The 16,579-nt window shown below is 36.7% G+C and overlaps 1 protein-coding gene across 1 annotated transcript in view; it reads left to right on the top strand.

The window, feature by feature from the left end:
* Positions 1-16,579, top strand: part of ZNF385D (zinc finger protein 385D) — a 216,017-nt gene that overhangs the window by 50,839 nt on the left and 148,599 nt on the right. The window contains exon 2 of the mRNA XM_040965263.1: positions 11,717-11,859. Coding sequence (XP_040821197.1) covers positions 11,717-11,859 — 143 coding nt within the window. The remainder of the gene's footprint in view (positions 1-11,716; positions 11,860-16,579) is intronic.

Below are 16,579 nucleotides of genomic sequence, written 5' to 3'. Positions count from 1 at the left end.
ACTTCCAGTTATTCTGACCTGGGCAGGCTCTGGTGGAAATGCCGTTCTCAGTTTTCTCACCAGGTTCCAATCACAGGAAGGCCTTTTCCAAGTGGAGATGCTTTGATGTTTCCAAGAGCAAGGATTGTGAATCCAGCCAACCTATAAATGCATCTCCACTTGGAATGAACTACAAGGAACTTAATCTGGTAGACCTTGTGTTCCCATAACTGAAAAACAAAGTTATTAAGAACAGAGTTCTTGTGATAATTAAAAGCCTGTGTATAAAAGACATGCCGTGAGATAGTTACTGTAGAGGCCACTGCGGCATTGTTATGGGTTAACTCACTGCCTGTGATACCAGCATCTCATGTAAGTTCTGGTCCACAACCTGCCTGCGCCACTTCCTATCCAACCTTCTGCTCAGGAGCCTAGGAAAGCAGTGGAAGATGATCCAAATATTTGGATCCTGGGCACCCATGTGAAAACCCTGATGGAGTTCCAGCATCCTAGCTTCAGCCTGGCTCAACTCCAGCCTGCATAACTATTTGGAGAGTGAACTAACTAATGAAAAATCTCTCTCTCTCTCTTTGTCTTTCCCACCCTTTCTCCTCCCCTCCCTTCTTTCTCTGTAACTCTGTCTTTCCAGTAAATAAATATTTTAAAGATGAATATGGGTTATAATTTTTTTACCAATTATTATTTAAAATTGTGACTGAAAAATTTGATTTATTTGGTCTACCACACACCAATAGAATGCAGCTTAATTACTTAAATGCATCATTCTTACTGCTGAATTACATTTTTCTCAGAAATTTATTTAGGTCCTGTTTTCAGATACATTAATTTTTTTTGAGATGTATTTATTTTTATTGGAAAGTCAGATATACAAAAATGAGTACAGATAGAAAAGAAGATCTTTCATCTGCTGCAACAGCCAGAGCTGAGCCCATCTGAAGTCAGGAGCCTCTTCTGGGTCCCCCACACAGGTGCAGGGTCCTAAAGCCTTGGGCTGTCCTCTGCTGCCTTTCCATAGGGAAAGGAGCTGGATGGGAAGCGGGACTGCCGGGAATAGAACCGGTGCGCTTATGGGATCCCCGGCGTGCAAGGAGAGGACTTCATCCACTAGACTACCACACTGGACCCCAGATACATTAAGTCTAAGAAATATTAGCAATGTGATATTCTGAAAATTTACAATTACAGAAAAACCAGAGAAGTTTGTGTGCTATATCAGTCAGTTAATTTTGGTCCAGTTTAAATTGAATAAAAGGAATTGGAATGAGTTGTACAAGATGTTTACGTGTCTCATGATAAGTCCAGGATCTGTGTAGTTTATTTTTCTTATTTGTTTTTAAACTTAAATTAGTTTAATGGGTGTGAAGAAGGGAGGGAGTGAGAGAGTGAGAAAGAAAAGAGAGAGAGAGAAAGCAGTGTCCCATCCATTGGTTTATTCTCTAGGAACCTTTATAGGAGGCGAAGTGGGAAGGGCTGAAGCTGAGATGCAGGAAATAAATGCAGCATATTTACATGGTTGCCAACGACTCAGCTACTCAGGATGCACTTAAGCAGGGAGCTGGCACTCTAATATGGAGTGAGACATCTCAACCACGAGGCTACATTCCTGCCCCAATCTCTCCATTTTAGACTAGGATTCACAGGCAAACAGGAACACGATAATGACAACCAGCAAAGCCTATTGTTCTCATTGGTTTTGTTCTGTAACGTTGAGATGCATCCAGTACTGGGACTTGGAGCTCTAGGCTCCTCCAAAAAAGTTAGATTTAATCCTTAATTCCCATCATCTCCGCTAATGTGGCTCCTGGCATTAACAGCTCCCATTATTTCTATCTTTAGTATATGGCTCCTATTTTTGTGTTTTGTGGCGGTATGTTATGTGTCTTTTTTTTTTTTTAAACCATAATGTATATAGCCCTTGGTGTCACATCTTGCACTTTAGAGATGGGTTTATATATCACCTCAGTATGATATCTTTCTTCTTTTTGGGGATCTAAGTAGTTTGTCCTATATTTGTAGATTTTGCATCTGCTGCCCCCTGACTATTTGAATGTGAAAAAATTGCCTTCCTTAGAGGCAATTTTGGCTATTTTGGATTATTCTTGTGATTTGTGGAAATTACCACTGTATAGATGTTTGAGAACAAGAAAGGTATATTGTAATAAAAAAATGAACACCGACTTCAGATTTCTGTGGTTTCTAATTTTTAGTTCTAAAATTTAGCAAATTGGTTTATCTTAAGGAAATAATTTCTTCACTTGTAACTTTGCAAAAAGAAGATATTTTCACCGATTACATAGTATAAATTGATGTGAACAGCTCCTAAATTAGAATGAGGGTTAAAATGGCAGGACCTATATAAACATTAAATATGTTTTGTATAACTTGTTTGTTTCTATTTAATAATTTTATTTCTTTTTCAATTAAGGCAAATAATTTTTGAGATTTCAGAATTACTACAATTCCATTAGTCACCAATTTTATATCTTTTCCAAGGACTAAATGTTTCAGAATTAAAACAAAATATGAGCTTAGACTTGTTTTAAGCAAAACCTGCCAGAAGAAATAATCACATTGAGCCCAAGAATAAACAGAGCACATGTCAGCTCCACGAGGAATGTTCTTGAAGAAAATGAAATTAGAATTTCTCTTTATAATTATATAGTTTGTAGGGATATTCACCAAAGCAATAAAAACCAAAGCTCAGAGTTGCTAAACGTTGGAAGCAAATGGAAGCTATAAATGCTAAGAATGCCTAAGCAGGAGTAAGATACAGGAATGTGGCCTTTAGTGTCCTGAATGTGTGTTTTTTTTTTTTTTAATTTGGTAATGGTGTTGGTTCTATTACCTCTTCATCTATGATTCATTCTCCATCCTTTATCAATACCAACAGGATTTCATAGGAAGTTTTTATTGTGATCATTATGATGAAAAGCTGGACTGAAGTATGAAGAAGATCAGAATCAGGCAAAAGCTCTAGGGAATATTACTAAGTTTAATATAATTGGTTATGGTGGCTAGGAATAGTTTCTACTTTGATTCGCTATCATATGCGGACAAACGTGAAAAGAAGAAGTGAACTAGTGTCAGTTCAAATGGAAGAGAACCATGATCCCTTTGGCTTGGTGCATGCTATCTGGTAGACTTTGTACATGCATAATCTTAGGCTATACTGAGATAAATCCCCAGTGGAGGCAGGACACACATGACACTGTTTCTGGAACAGTCAATGGCCTATATATGAATGACTTTTAGTATACATTGATTGGAACTTATTTGGGAGAGTTTAATTGAAGCCCACATTGTGTTTACTGAATATTTTTCTCTATGGTCTTTCAGCTATGGTGATTATCTATATTTATGTAAAAATATATGAGTCTCTAAGAGCAAGATATTTGGTGTCAAATCCAGACTGTACAGACTGTAGGAACTTGAACAATTTTTGAAAACTTATTGCTCCATTTTTTTATTTGTAAGTTTTTGAAAGCATCAAAGAACAGTGCTACATAGAGGACCTGGGACAGTGCCCATTGTATCACAGTAGAGTTATCTTTACTTTTAGGCCTGTGGAAGTAAGAGATGTTCAAATGTTGTCATATCTTGAGATAAAATGCATATGTAAGAAACTTAGAAAAAAAGTTTTAAAATGTAATATGAGCAATAATTTTATGTAGTAATGTAGCATAATTAGATTAAACATGTAGGATAAAATGTTCTTCACCTTTTAGCACACCAAACCAATTGCTTAGTCTCCTTTTCTTTTCTGATTCTTCAAGGAAGTTAATAGTTTTGAAATGGACACCTTTGTTAGTTTGGGCACAGTAAAGAGGGAGTATAGAACCCAAGCAGGCTGAGAATTTATTTCATTCATTCGTTTGTTCTTACATATTATATTTATATTGGTCTGCCCACCTGTTGTATCCATTCATCAGCCCATCAATCTGTCCATCCATCCAAAAACATACATGAAAAGATCATTATATATTTTGCATGAATTCCCTGGTATATAGAAAACAAGTAATTGTAAAATTGATATCCTCCTTTAAAATAAACATCCCCATGTGAGGTGGCAGGCACAGAAGCTTAAATATCTAATCATACAGGAAGCCTAAGCAGAGTATACAGCACAGAGATGAAAACTTTCAAAAGATATTTCCAAAAGAGGAAGTTATATTTGAGTTGTGTCTTGAACTAGAAATAGATAATTATTTAGTTATTTTCTACATAACTTGATGTAGGTTTCAGGCAGGTGTGGAATAAGAAGATATAACTTATATAAACACAAATTACACTGTTTTAATGTGCATGGGTTATGACTTATTTTCTGGATCAACTTGGTAGTAGACATATATTTGCAAAAGTAGGTTATATTAGATGTTCTGGTTTAGATCAGTTCTTTGATATAATCGTATAAAAACAACTAATCCATAGCTAGATTAGTAGTGCTCTTATTTCTTTCCTATTATAAATTTTCGATATAGTTTTCTTCATTGGTCTCTACTGTGAAAATGTGTTTTAACCTTCACCCTCCTCAAAAATAATGGCATTTAACATGGCTCATAGCTGTCACCCAACATTCCCAGAGGTTAAATCTAACAGACACTACCACCTTGCATGTTTCCTGTACAGCCCTAGATGTTGACCACCCCTCCTTTTTCGGAACAAACATCTTTCTGTTTTGACCAACCCAGAGAAATTCATGTAGGCAAGAAGTATATGTCATGTTGAACGGAACTATGTAACAAGACCGAAACCTCAAAGTCACAAGTGCAATTACCCAGAGATACAAATGTAGTAAGGAGCTTTAACTGCCTACATTAGCCTGACTTAAAGATATGATGGACTGCACTTTTATTCAGTTTATTGTTTTACTAAAAGCTTTATGCATATATTCTCAAGAGGTATCACATGTTAACGAGCATTTCCTTGCCCTAGCCTGGCTCATTTTTATCCTTGGTTTGAAAACAGGATCATTTTTTATCTCAAGCACTAAATATACTTATTATAGAAGTAGTTTTTGTTTTAAATTAAATTGCCTCCTAAATATTGTCATCATTTATCACACATGCAGTTTCGTGGATGACCGTATCATTTCTACAGTGGATGCCTAGTCTTTTCTGGCAAAATCACAGCATTCATTTGGCTTCTGACAGTGGTTTTTTTTTTTTAGGTCTGAGAAGTCCCATTCTCAGTCCTAAAAGAAGAAGGACCCAGAAGAAACCAGTAGTTCCTTTCTTGTCAACAAGAAAATGTGAATCAGACAGCATCAAGTACTTCATAAGTTCTCATTGCTTAAGAATGTTGGTTTTGCAATAGAGCTGTAAAATCCAGTAGAGATTCCTGAGAGAGTTATTTATTTTTCAGATATACCGTGTGGTGTCACCTCTGGTGACATGTGAGTGTAAAATAATTGAAACACGGCTAGTCTGATGGAAGCTTTAGTTTTCCTTAATTTCCATGTAAGACACTCATGTGTTATACTCAGTGACCACTTGAAACCCCTGCTAGTGAAGGGTCTGTTTTCTCACACTGCGTTGTGTGAATTTAAACACCTAGACATTCCTCTTCAGTGATTTTATATATTTTATTAAACTGTATTTATATTTTGAAAGGTAGTGGCTATAAAGAGAAAGAGACTGACAAGCTCCATCTGCTCTTTTACTCTGCAAATGCTTACAGTAGCCAGGGCTGGGTCAGGCTGAAGCTAGGGGCCAGGAAATCCAGTTACATCTCCTCCACGGGGATCAGGAACTGTTGTACCTGGCTGATCACTGCCTGCTCCCCAGGCACACTAGCAAAAAGCTGGATCCAAAGTGAAGACAGGGCTTAATCTGGGGTATGCCAAAATGGGACAGAGATGTCGCAAACAGTGGCTTAATCCTTGGTGCTTTAATACCCACCCTGATGGTTGACATTTTATCTCCTGACTGCTGAGCTGAGAGGCGTTTTTAAGTAAAATTCTTTTGGTTTTCTGTTCTAAGTGACAACCTGACTGATCATATTCACCAGTGAATGACATCAGCATTTTTGCCTTTAGTCATGGCATTCAGTGTCAATAAGACAAAATTGTATTTATTCATGGATTTCCTCCATAATAAGGTTTCAGGTGACTTGGTTTAATGTACAAATGTCACTGCCTAAAATAAATGATAAAGAACTAGTGCAAGAAATAAATGCAGGTCATTCACATGTGATTCTTTTCATGGGTAAAGATCAAATCCCTTGGGCAAACGCTTTTTGTTTCCAGAGTGGTGCTCCAGTTACCCTGAGTCATACTCCACTTCTTACAGGATGTGTGAGATAGCAGTCCTCCAGCAGTGGGCATGGATCACTGATGCCCACCTGCCTGTGTAGAGTCAGACATTAGACTAACATCTTGACTGACCTGCCAAGGGCAGGTCATTGTAGGGCAATGTACAGTTTCATTCTGAGAAAAAAAAATGTAGGCAGTAAATCAGACACCTGAAACAGAAGAAGCAAATTAAGACAGCAAGAAGAAATTGTAGCTATGAAGAATTCCAATTGTATCTGAAGATTACATTTCTACTTGTATACTTTATGTGAGGACAAATAAACAGAATCCAAGTTTGGGCCACTGAAGCTTAAGAAAAGATTTAAGCAGAGAGTTATCCTAGACAAGGATGTGTACCAGCAAAGCTGTCCATTGTAATCCCCTTCCAAGAACCTTTAGTGTTTTGCAGGCAGTTACATCAGGAAATAGAGCAAGCACACATTTGTTTTTCTAATTTGGGGAGGAGTTGTTAAATCTTATATTCTCAAGGACTTCTGAATCACATTTTATATATTAGTATTTTTAAAAAGTCTCAAACGGAGGGCAATGCTAAACTGTTCCCATGGTAGACAAATATCAGGGATAAATGTTGGATGTTTCTTTATTATCTTTGGAATGTGCCTTCTATTTCTTCTTGTTATTTCTTTCCTTGTTTTTCCTGAACAATAATAAAAGCTCTCATAAGGTTACTGCTTTTAACATGTTGTGTTCTAGATACAAGATGCAAGAGAACTCACCAACTTGCCTATTTTGACAAAATGATATCCAGTGGAGTGCTTGCTCTGGCTGTTGTTATTTGACTTTGCTTGTGTTACTGTTGAAATGGTTCCAATTCAATGACAAACAGCATTGGTGCATTGAAAATCAACAAGATTACATAGGTTGGTTCTTCCTGCTAAGATTGTTTTGTTTCTTACACCTTGGCTTGGACGTGTAAACTGGAAATTACAATACATTCCTGACAGAACCTCCATGCTAATATAATAGCATAATCCTCCATAAATTATTATTATAATGATAATATAATATAATAATATATATTATATGATATATTATAACATATCATATAATATATAATATAATAATATTATTATAATTATAAACTATTATTCTTTTTTTTAATAATTGTTCTAACATTGTTGCTATGTACAATGGTACAGATTCCATCATCCTATTGTCAAGGTATATATTAGCAATTTCATTAGGAGTCCATCTTTGATTTGGAATTAGAGATGCATGGTGCATTGTATCTTCCCATCTGGATGTGATAGTCCCTATTACACAGTTACCTTTAAATGAAAAACCATAAAACAACCCAACAATAGGAAGAAAAATAGAAAATCTACAACAACATCAAGTTAAATAACATGCTACTTAATGACAAATATGTCACTGAAAAAAATGAAAAAGTAAAAAACCTCCTTGAATCAAATGACACTACTTTATGACCAATGAGTCAGTGAGGAAATTAGTAAGAAAAAATTTAAAGAAGTAAAAGTAAAAGCAAAACTACCAAAACACATGAGATGTAGCAAGAACAATACTGAAAAGGTTATTAATCTTACATTTTGTGTAATGATTGCCTTATATCAGAGAGAAATATGGAATTTTTCCTTTTGGGATTGATTTATTTCACTGATTATAATGGTTTTTAGTTGGCACCATTTGGTTGCAAATGGTAAAATTTCATTCTTTTAATGGCTTACTAGTATGCCATAGTAGTTTTATCCAATCTTACGATGGTTATCTGGGTTGTTTCCATGACTTTACTATTGTAGATTGTGTTGCTGTAAATATAGGATTATAGATCCCTTTCTCAAATGCAGATATGTTCACAGAAATGGGATAGCTGGGTCATACAGCAGATCAATTTCAGTCCTCTTAGCACTCTCCATATTGACTTTCATAGTGACTGTACTAGCCTACACACCCACCAATAATGAGTTCTGAATGTAGGTCAATCTCACTGGAGTTTGGTGTAACCTCTATATTGTTTTTCATTTATGTTTCCATGACAGCTAGGGAGTCTGAGCATTTTTCATATGTCTGTTAGCCATTTGAATTTGTTCTTCTGAAAACTGTCTGTTCATTTCCTTCACCCATTTCTTCGCAGTATTGCCGTTTTGCAGTTGTTGAGTTTCTGAAGCTCTTTGTAAATCCTGGACATTAGTCCCCTATCAATTGTGTGATATGCAAATATCTCCCATTCTATTGGTTGCTTCTTCACTTTGTTGATCATCTCCTCTGCTGTACAAAAGCTTCTCAGCTTGATGTAGTCCCAATTGTTTACTTTGGCTTTGACTGCCAATGCTTTTGGTGACGTTTCTAAGATGTCTTTCCCTATTTCTGTGTCCTGGAGAGTGCTTGCTATGTTATTCTCTATAACTCATTGTTCATTTCATGTTATATTATTTAGTCTCCAGGTATTTGCATTTCTTCTGGGATATTTTGATGTATTGGTTTCAAGTTTCACTACATGATGATCTGAGAAAATAAATGGCATAATTTTGATTATTTTAAACTTGCTAAGGCTTGTTTTGTGTCCTATAACATGGCCAATTCTGGATAAAGTTCAATGTACTGATGAAAATGCCTTTTCTCTGTATAATGAAAGGTTTTGTAAATATCAATCAAGGCCATTTGTTCTAGTGTCTGGATGAGCTCTGTTGTTTCCTTGCTGAGTTTCTGTCCCATTGATCTGTCGATTGACGTAATGTGGTATTAACTCCCCTTCATATATTGTAACTGTACTCTGAGTCCATTAATATTTGTTTCACATATTTGTTAGGTGCCCTGGAATTTGTTGCATATGCATTTATTATGGTGACCTCTTCTTGTTGATTGGATCCTTTCATCATTACGTAATATCCTTCATCTCTTTTGATGTTTTTGCTGTTAAAGTCTACATTATCTGCTATAGGAATGGCTATGTCAGCTTCGCTTTCCTTTCCATTACCCTGGAATATCTTTTCTATCCTTTCAGCTTCCACATACCTTTATTGGTAAGATGTATCTCTGGTAGATAACAGAAAACTGAATTTTGTTTTTTGATCCAGACTGCTAGCATATGATACTTTATTGATGATTTTAAGCCGTTTACATTGTTTGAATATCACCAGATCGTGATCTGGTCCTGTCATTTCAGTAATGAGTTGGGCTTTGCTTGGTTTAGTCTACTGCTATTATTTTACTGAGATGCTCTCCACATTTCTCTTTGGTTTTTATATGTGCTATTCCTTTTTCCTGTCAATAGAATATCTTTAAGTGCCATTTTTAGGGCAGATCTAGGAGAGGCAAATTTTTTTTGAGCTTTTCTTTAATATAGGATAGTTTTATTTCATTTTTAAAGACAAAGGAAAGCTTTGCTGGGTACATCATTCTGGGTTAACAATTTTTCCCTTCTAAAATCTGGAAATCTTCATTCTCTTCCGGCCTGTAGAATTTCCTCTGAGAGGTCAGCTGTGAGACTGACTGAGTTTCCTCTATATGTTAATTAATTTTTTTCTTTTGCATACTTTAGAGTCTTTTCCTTATATTCGAGCCCAACTCTTCCTCAGGTAACCTGAAAAATTGCAATTGGAATGTTTGGAAAATGTAGGAATGATTTTCCATGTGATTTTAAATTACTTACTATGATTAGCAATTTAAAACAAATTTTAAAAACAATTTTATATGCATATTAGAAACACCACTGATAGAAGCAGAAACTTCTTTTACTTCTGAATTTTCTACAGTGACACCAACAAAAATTTATTTTGATTCTTTTACTTTTTATTAAAATAGAAATTTTTGCCAATACTAGACTTAGGACAGATTTGTCACCAAAGGTTTATGAATGCCCGCTGGAAAAGGCTACACCACCACACTAAATGCATTACCAGCTGGACAATAAATTAAGTTTACAGTGTTCTCTGGTGAATGCAGACTTGCTATATATTTTTTCCTTTTATCTCTCTTTGTGTATATATCTGCCCTCTCTATTCCCTGATTTATACTACTTTCTTAAAAATCGGTGTGCTGATTCAAGCTTCAGTTGTTGGCCTTGCTGTTGTTGAGGAGTATTGTCAGAGGGGAATTAAAACAGTGGGAAAAATACTGTTTTTGTCAATTTGACTCCAGCTGATTTTATAGCTGGACACAGGAGGACTGGTGGTTAGTTAGATCTAGTGCTGATGGCTTCTGCTTTAGGTACTAAGCTATCCACCTTGTTGGTAGATCCTCTGGTCCAACAGGTTTGGTTGTTTCATTGGGAACTATTTTCTAAATGTTGACTGGGCTCAAGCGATGATTTTGTGCAGTAATTCCAAGTGCTTTTACTTCTGTAAAGGTAATACCTTTGGTCTCTGCTCTACTATTTTTAAAACAAATCTCAGGCACGTACAGCATATAGACAGGATCATCTTTTTTTCCAAGCTGATTTCTAGAATGCTTTTCTGTGAGAAAGAAAAAAAAACAAAAGTTTTCACTACATTTTGTTTTCCTAATGCTTCCTGGATTCTCAGCAGCAGGTTTATACAGTCTGTTGCTTGTCTCTCAGATTAGAAGAATGCTGACATATTTTCGCAGTTTCCTAGGACTCAGACAGGCTTTAATTAACAGCAAATTGATGTTTTGGAATGTTACCAACATGTTGGAGACTGAACACCTAGAATGAGCTCTGTGGCTCCAGCTCCTGCGTGCAGCCAGTTCTGCCCATGGGAGGGCTGTTCCTTTCCAGACGTCTGGTCGTCTACAGTACATAGAGCAGTGTTTCTGTAGGCATAGTGTTTTTGTTGTCTGCTCATTGGTGGCCCTGTACGTATGTTCTGCCTTCTCATGGCTGCGTGGACGGAGATGGCTGCTGAATACTCAGAGCTAAAGGGACGCCGAACTCGGGTTATAGCACGGGGTTTGCTGGTTTTAATACTTGAGTGGCTGTGCCATAAGGGAAGGCTGCCTGTGTTTGTGGTGAAGTTTCTTTTCTGTGCCAAATTCATGTCATTTTACTGCCAAAATTTTGAATGTGAGGGTGAGGAACAGTTCTGTGGGAAAAAAAAAATCACTGAGATTTAATGTGTAATTTGGTCCAAATTGGCTTTCCAGGAGGGATGGGTGAGCAACGAAGGGGTTTTTCCTTGTGAGCTTGAAGATCTTTATTGGTGGGTAACAGCTGAGCTGATCAAACGCTCTAGGAAGAAAGATAAGCTTGAGGTGTTATTTTATTATATACATAACCAGATAGACAAAATCCAAGGTAAGGGAACAGCTCAACTGACTTTCTTCGCCTAATGACAAATCTGTATACAGATCATTACCTAGAGGAGGCAAATGGGCTCCATGTTTTTTTTTCCAGTAAGCTACAAAACTCCTTTTTAGTCTCAGAAAAGTCCTTGGTGGTTTGTCCGTACTGGGTGTCCTTAATTTCTCTCTTTGTGCTCTTCTGCACAGGTGGCACATGCCAGAGTCCTGCTCTCCCAGCCCTGGTTCGTCCGCCAGCCCCTCCTTTGCAGCCTTCACTGGATATTAAACCATTTCTTCCCTTTCCTCTTGATACTGCAGCCGCAGTCAACCTTTTCCCCAATTTTAATGCGGTAAGTACAACGGCCATGTTTGAATTTGTCAGAGTCGTAAGTTCTACAAAAGCTGAAGCTAGAGTAAATAGGTTGCTGTCTCCAGTTTTGCTTATTCTGTGGTTTGAAAGTCATGATGAAGCTTGTTGTCTTGGGGTTATGTAAAGCCCTCAAGGTCAGTCTCTTCAAGGAGGTGAGAAAATGAGTTTAATACAGTGCGGTTGATCATGAGCTAATGTCTTATGACTCTTTTGTCATTTTGTTGAAGTATGTACACATTGAGTTTAATTGATAACATATTTGCTAGAGAGCATATTGAAAGTTAGATATTAAACAAATGAAATGTCTGTTTTTTGAGTCTTACACTAGCCAAAACTGTTATTTTTCTAATTTAAAACAGATAAATGATAATACTCTTAGAATGATAATACTTTTACTTTTCATACCATGTTTTTCCTCTAGTTAACTTGAAACACCCCATGACCCGGACAACAACTGTGTTCATATTTTTTTTTCTTTCACTCCTTACTGTAGTTGCTCCAGTCTTTCTAAGTAGGCAGATCATATCCATCACTCTCTTATGCTGTGAAAGCAATGCAAATTGAAATAGATATTGAAAAAATTACAAAGGATTAAGTGACAATTGTGGACTATCACCTGATTCGGCTTCCAGCACATGCGGCTAGGCAGCTCCAAGCATAGCAATGGCAGGAAATGTCAGCGTATCCAAAACAAAGAGGCTTCAGCTGAGAGCTCATTGCACGTCCAGGGACAGAAATCCTACAGACTCTGTTACAACATCTTGCCTCTGCACCAGATTTAAAAGAAAATTTCTCCCAATTGAGATGGCAGATTTTCAATGCTTAAAGCCATTCTGATCCTTGTGGCTCATTAGTGGATCTACAACTCTTGAAAGTAACTAATCCTTGTTGTAGACAAGTAATGTTGACAGAAGCAATGTTATAAGGTAGCATTAGCATCTCCGTTCAGTCAACAGCTATTTATTGTGCATCTACCATAAGCCAGGAATAAAGATTAAAAAATAAGAGAGATTATGCTGCGATCCCTGCCATGAAAATCACTTTGTAAAGGAGAAGTTAGCAAATAGGAATATATGTATAGGCATGAATGCTTTTCTGAAGGAAAATTTGTAGGATATAATGAACATTTAAGGCCAGAAATATGAAGCTGTTTGTTTAAATGACAGTTTGTGAGAAAAAAAAATTGAAATTATTCTTGGATTGCAAACAGGAAAGAATACAATATAAAGTTTTAAAAACGTGTAAAGTCTTTGAGGTGCTGAAATGATTATGGTGAGAGAAGTCTGTCGCCAGCTCTCAGATTTTCTTCCTGCTTTCCTGGAAGAGACCCAGTAGAGACCCAGTATACGCAGTAATCACACTGCCTTTCATCAATGTCCCATGAGATGCTTCTCTGTAGTGGAACCCAATAAGCCTGTATCTGCAGGCAAGGATGCATAAATATAAACACCATTGGGCTTACCATTGCCTGTATGGCAAGGTGAGGATGCTGTGCTAAGCTGTCCACTGGAGACCTCATTCGTTGGCAGGGTGGAAAAGCTGCAAGGTGTCTCCGGCTGTATTCAGAAGAATCTACTCACTGCACCCTCAGTTTCTGTCGTGTATCATGAAATGAGAATAACGAAATGTCCCTGAATTTATTAGCAGAGATGTAGCTGAGCTATAAAATGCTGGCCGTGGAAGTTGAGACGAGATTTGGATGGACGAGACTTTGGGATGGTGTTTATGAAAGGAGATAATCATTAATAAATGATTATTTTTCTTGAAAGTTTTTCCCCAGGGTCCCAAAGATTCCCTTTTGATCCTCAATCCTCCTTTTTCTGACTTAGAATTATGACAAGAGAGCACCTTCAAAATGTTGTTGGAATGATGTAACACAGGTGAAAGTGTCTATGGGGACTGGCTGAATGTGACTCCGGGTCTCTGTGGCTGCACTTCCTGTTGGCTTGAGACTTAGATGAGGAAACTGAACAGTTCACCTTCCAATTCCACGTACCCACTGGATCTAGAGCCCTCTTCCCTTCTAGGAGACAGGACATATCGAGGGCAAAAGTCACAAAGGACGCTTAGTAAGTGTTATATCACCCCGTTATGGAGAGGGAGAAAACGGAGAATGGCAGGGAAATAAACAAAAAAAAAAAAGTGAGGGAAAGAAGTAGAGAGTGAAATTAAGACAAAAATAAGACAGACAGGAGGGAAATAGTTGAGAGAAAGATACGATGGTAATAAATAAAATAGATGATATATAGGTAATAGATAGAATCATGGACACTGACAGAGAAAGTGAGAGAAAATAAAATCCAGGCACATCACTCACTGTATTTATTCCTACATTCTTTTTCTCAAAAGCACCAAGTATTGGAAGCTAGAGCTCAGTGTAAGTTTGGTTTCTGCTTAGCATTTTTTTTTATCATGTTAGAAATAGGAAAGTGGAGTTTATGATATTTATAGAAATGCTTTTCATTTGAAACATAGGGAATCCCATGAAAATGCAGACTGTGAGTCAGTTCTGCGACGGGAACTGAATGTATGTACGTGGAGGTGGCGGAAGCCAGGAGAAAGATTAAATGGATTAGGCAATTTATTCTGGCAGTGTAAGAATATGTTTTTCATTTGCTAAGCAGATATACATTGAGGACCCACTGTGGGGTAGGCCCTTAGAATTCTCCAGTAAAACAGGCCCAGTTCTTGCATTTGTGGAACTTGCTTTCCAGTGTTTGTGTGATGCTTCGAGAAGTAGCTGTAAGCACAGCTGTGTGAACTTCAGGCCTGATCCTGTGTGGTTGTCGTTTAGTTCCCAGGAACACTTAGCCACATTGACAGGATGGCCTTGTTCTCGACCTTACTTCTGCCTGCTGTCTACTCATCATTATTACATGCCAGACTTCCGGCATGATCACTTGTGTTCCTACTAATTCAACCTGAACATGTCTTTCAGGTAGTTTTTCTAAGCTTTTCTGTATGTTATTATCTCAAATATCTTGCTGAGAAAAATAGATGACTATCACGCTCTTTATTTAATGGTTTCTTCTTTGTGCAAACTTTTGAATCTTACTGAATAATTACACATATTGAAAAAAAATGTGTCTACTGAAAATAACTTCATTCCAAACTATCTGTTATAAGCTGAATGTTAGGGAATAGAGCCGAGAGTAAGATGAGGCAGCAAAGGTAATAAATGCCTTACTATTCCAGTTAATGCCCATATATTAGACACCGGTGTACTTACAATAGTACACAGTAGAATTACAACAGCGGCAACAACTGTAATATAAGGAAGGAGAAAAAGAAGTCAGAGGAGCAAAATTAGGATGAAGAGCATATGAAGCATGCATGGATTTCATGTTTACACTTCAATTTTCCATTCCAAAGACATTTCATTATGTATGTATGTATTTATCCAGAAATCTAAAGACACTTAAACTCTGAAACATTTTTGATCCCAGGCTTTTTAGATCAGAAATAGTCAACGTATCCCATTGTATTTATTTACATGCTTTACCTCCTTTCCTTAAGAAATTATTCTTGAACACTACTTGTCTCTGTGCCTCTGTGCTTTGTTACCTGTTGTAGTTGTGGAGATGCCTTCATCCCAGCCAGGGATTCGAGTTCTAGAAATAGTGGTTAAGCAATACGTCCATCTGTTTCATTCCAATAGATATTAATTACATTCTGTGTACTTGTTAATAACTGCTCTTACCGTGTTTTCACAGTTGCTGCTGTTGCTAAAATAACTAGGCAGTAAGGGTGAAATTGTGGGTAGAAAAATAAACCTGTCTTTCTTAGTCACAGCTGATGGAGGGGTGGGAAATTTTCAGGAGAATCTGCCACAGTAAGTATGGTATTGGTGGCTCAATCCCCTGTCCTCTGGAGACAGATACAGCAGATTCCTCCTTGGTTCTGTGCAGTAACTATGTCATCTTGGTGTAACAGAATGCTCTTCAAAAACAGCTGCTTATTAAATCTTCTTTCATTGTATATTTCGCGCTGAAACAAGTATCTAAATTTGTTTCCTGAGCCCTACAGTTTCCCATGAAACCAATTACAGAAAGTCAAGCCAAATTATTATAATGGCTCCAAAAGTGCAAAATAAATTCCATCTAGCCTATCCAGACATGGAAATAAAAGCCAAAACAAATGCACAAGATGAATAACAAAATTAATATTCTATTTATTTCTTATTAAAATAATGAAGTGAGTGTTAGTCTTTTTAATGACTTTCTTTATTCTGCATATATGTTTCTTGTGATTCAGAATTTGATGAAAAACTGTTTTACTCTTCTTTCCTTGATTCTCCTCTCTTAAATGACATCCAGTTTAGTAAATTCCTTATTTCTATGTGTCCAAAGATTTGATATGTAAATATGTCATTTATTTCTCTCACTTAATATAGAGACATCATAAACATGTTATAAATATATGTGCATACATGCACCTTTATATAGTTAATATAATCATAAGGAAATAAGTTATGTGAAGGATATATTTGATTTTTTTTTATTCTTAGTAATTTTGATTGATAGTCTTTCTTATTAATTGCGATTTTGGCCAAATAAGTGTACCTGGATAAAAAACATAGCTAAGCTCACACTCATTTGGTAATTTCAATAACCATTTTGGAAATCAGAGAAAAAAAGAACCTTGTAAAATTCTGCCTCAAAAGCCCTCATGGCCAGCATGTGACAAAGCCAAGAGAAACC

This window comes from Ochotona curzoniae, unplaced genomic scaffold, assembly GCF_017591425.1.
Source record: "Ochotona curzoniae isolate NIBS_2020 unplaced genomic scaffold, NIBS_Ocur_1.0 contig_1302, whole genome shotgun sequence".
Classification (NCBI taxonomy): Eukaryota; Metazoa; Chordata; class Mammalia; order Lagomorpha; family Ochotonidae; genus Ochotona; species Ochotona curzoniae.
This window is presented reverse-complemented; position numbering and strand designations above follow the sequence as displayed.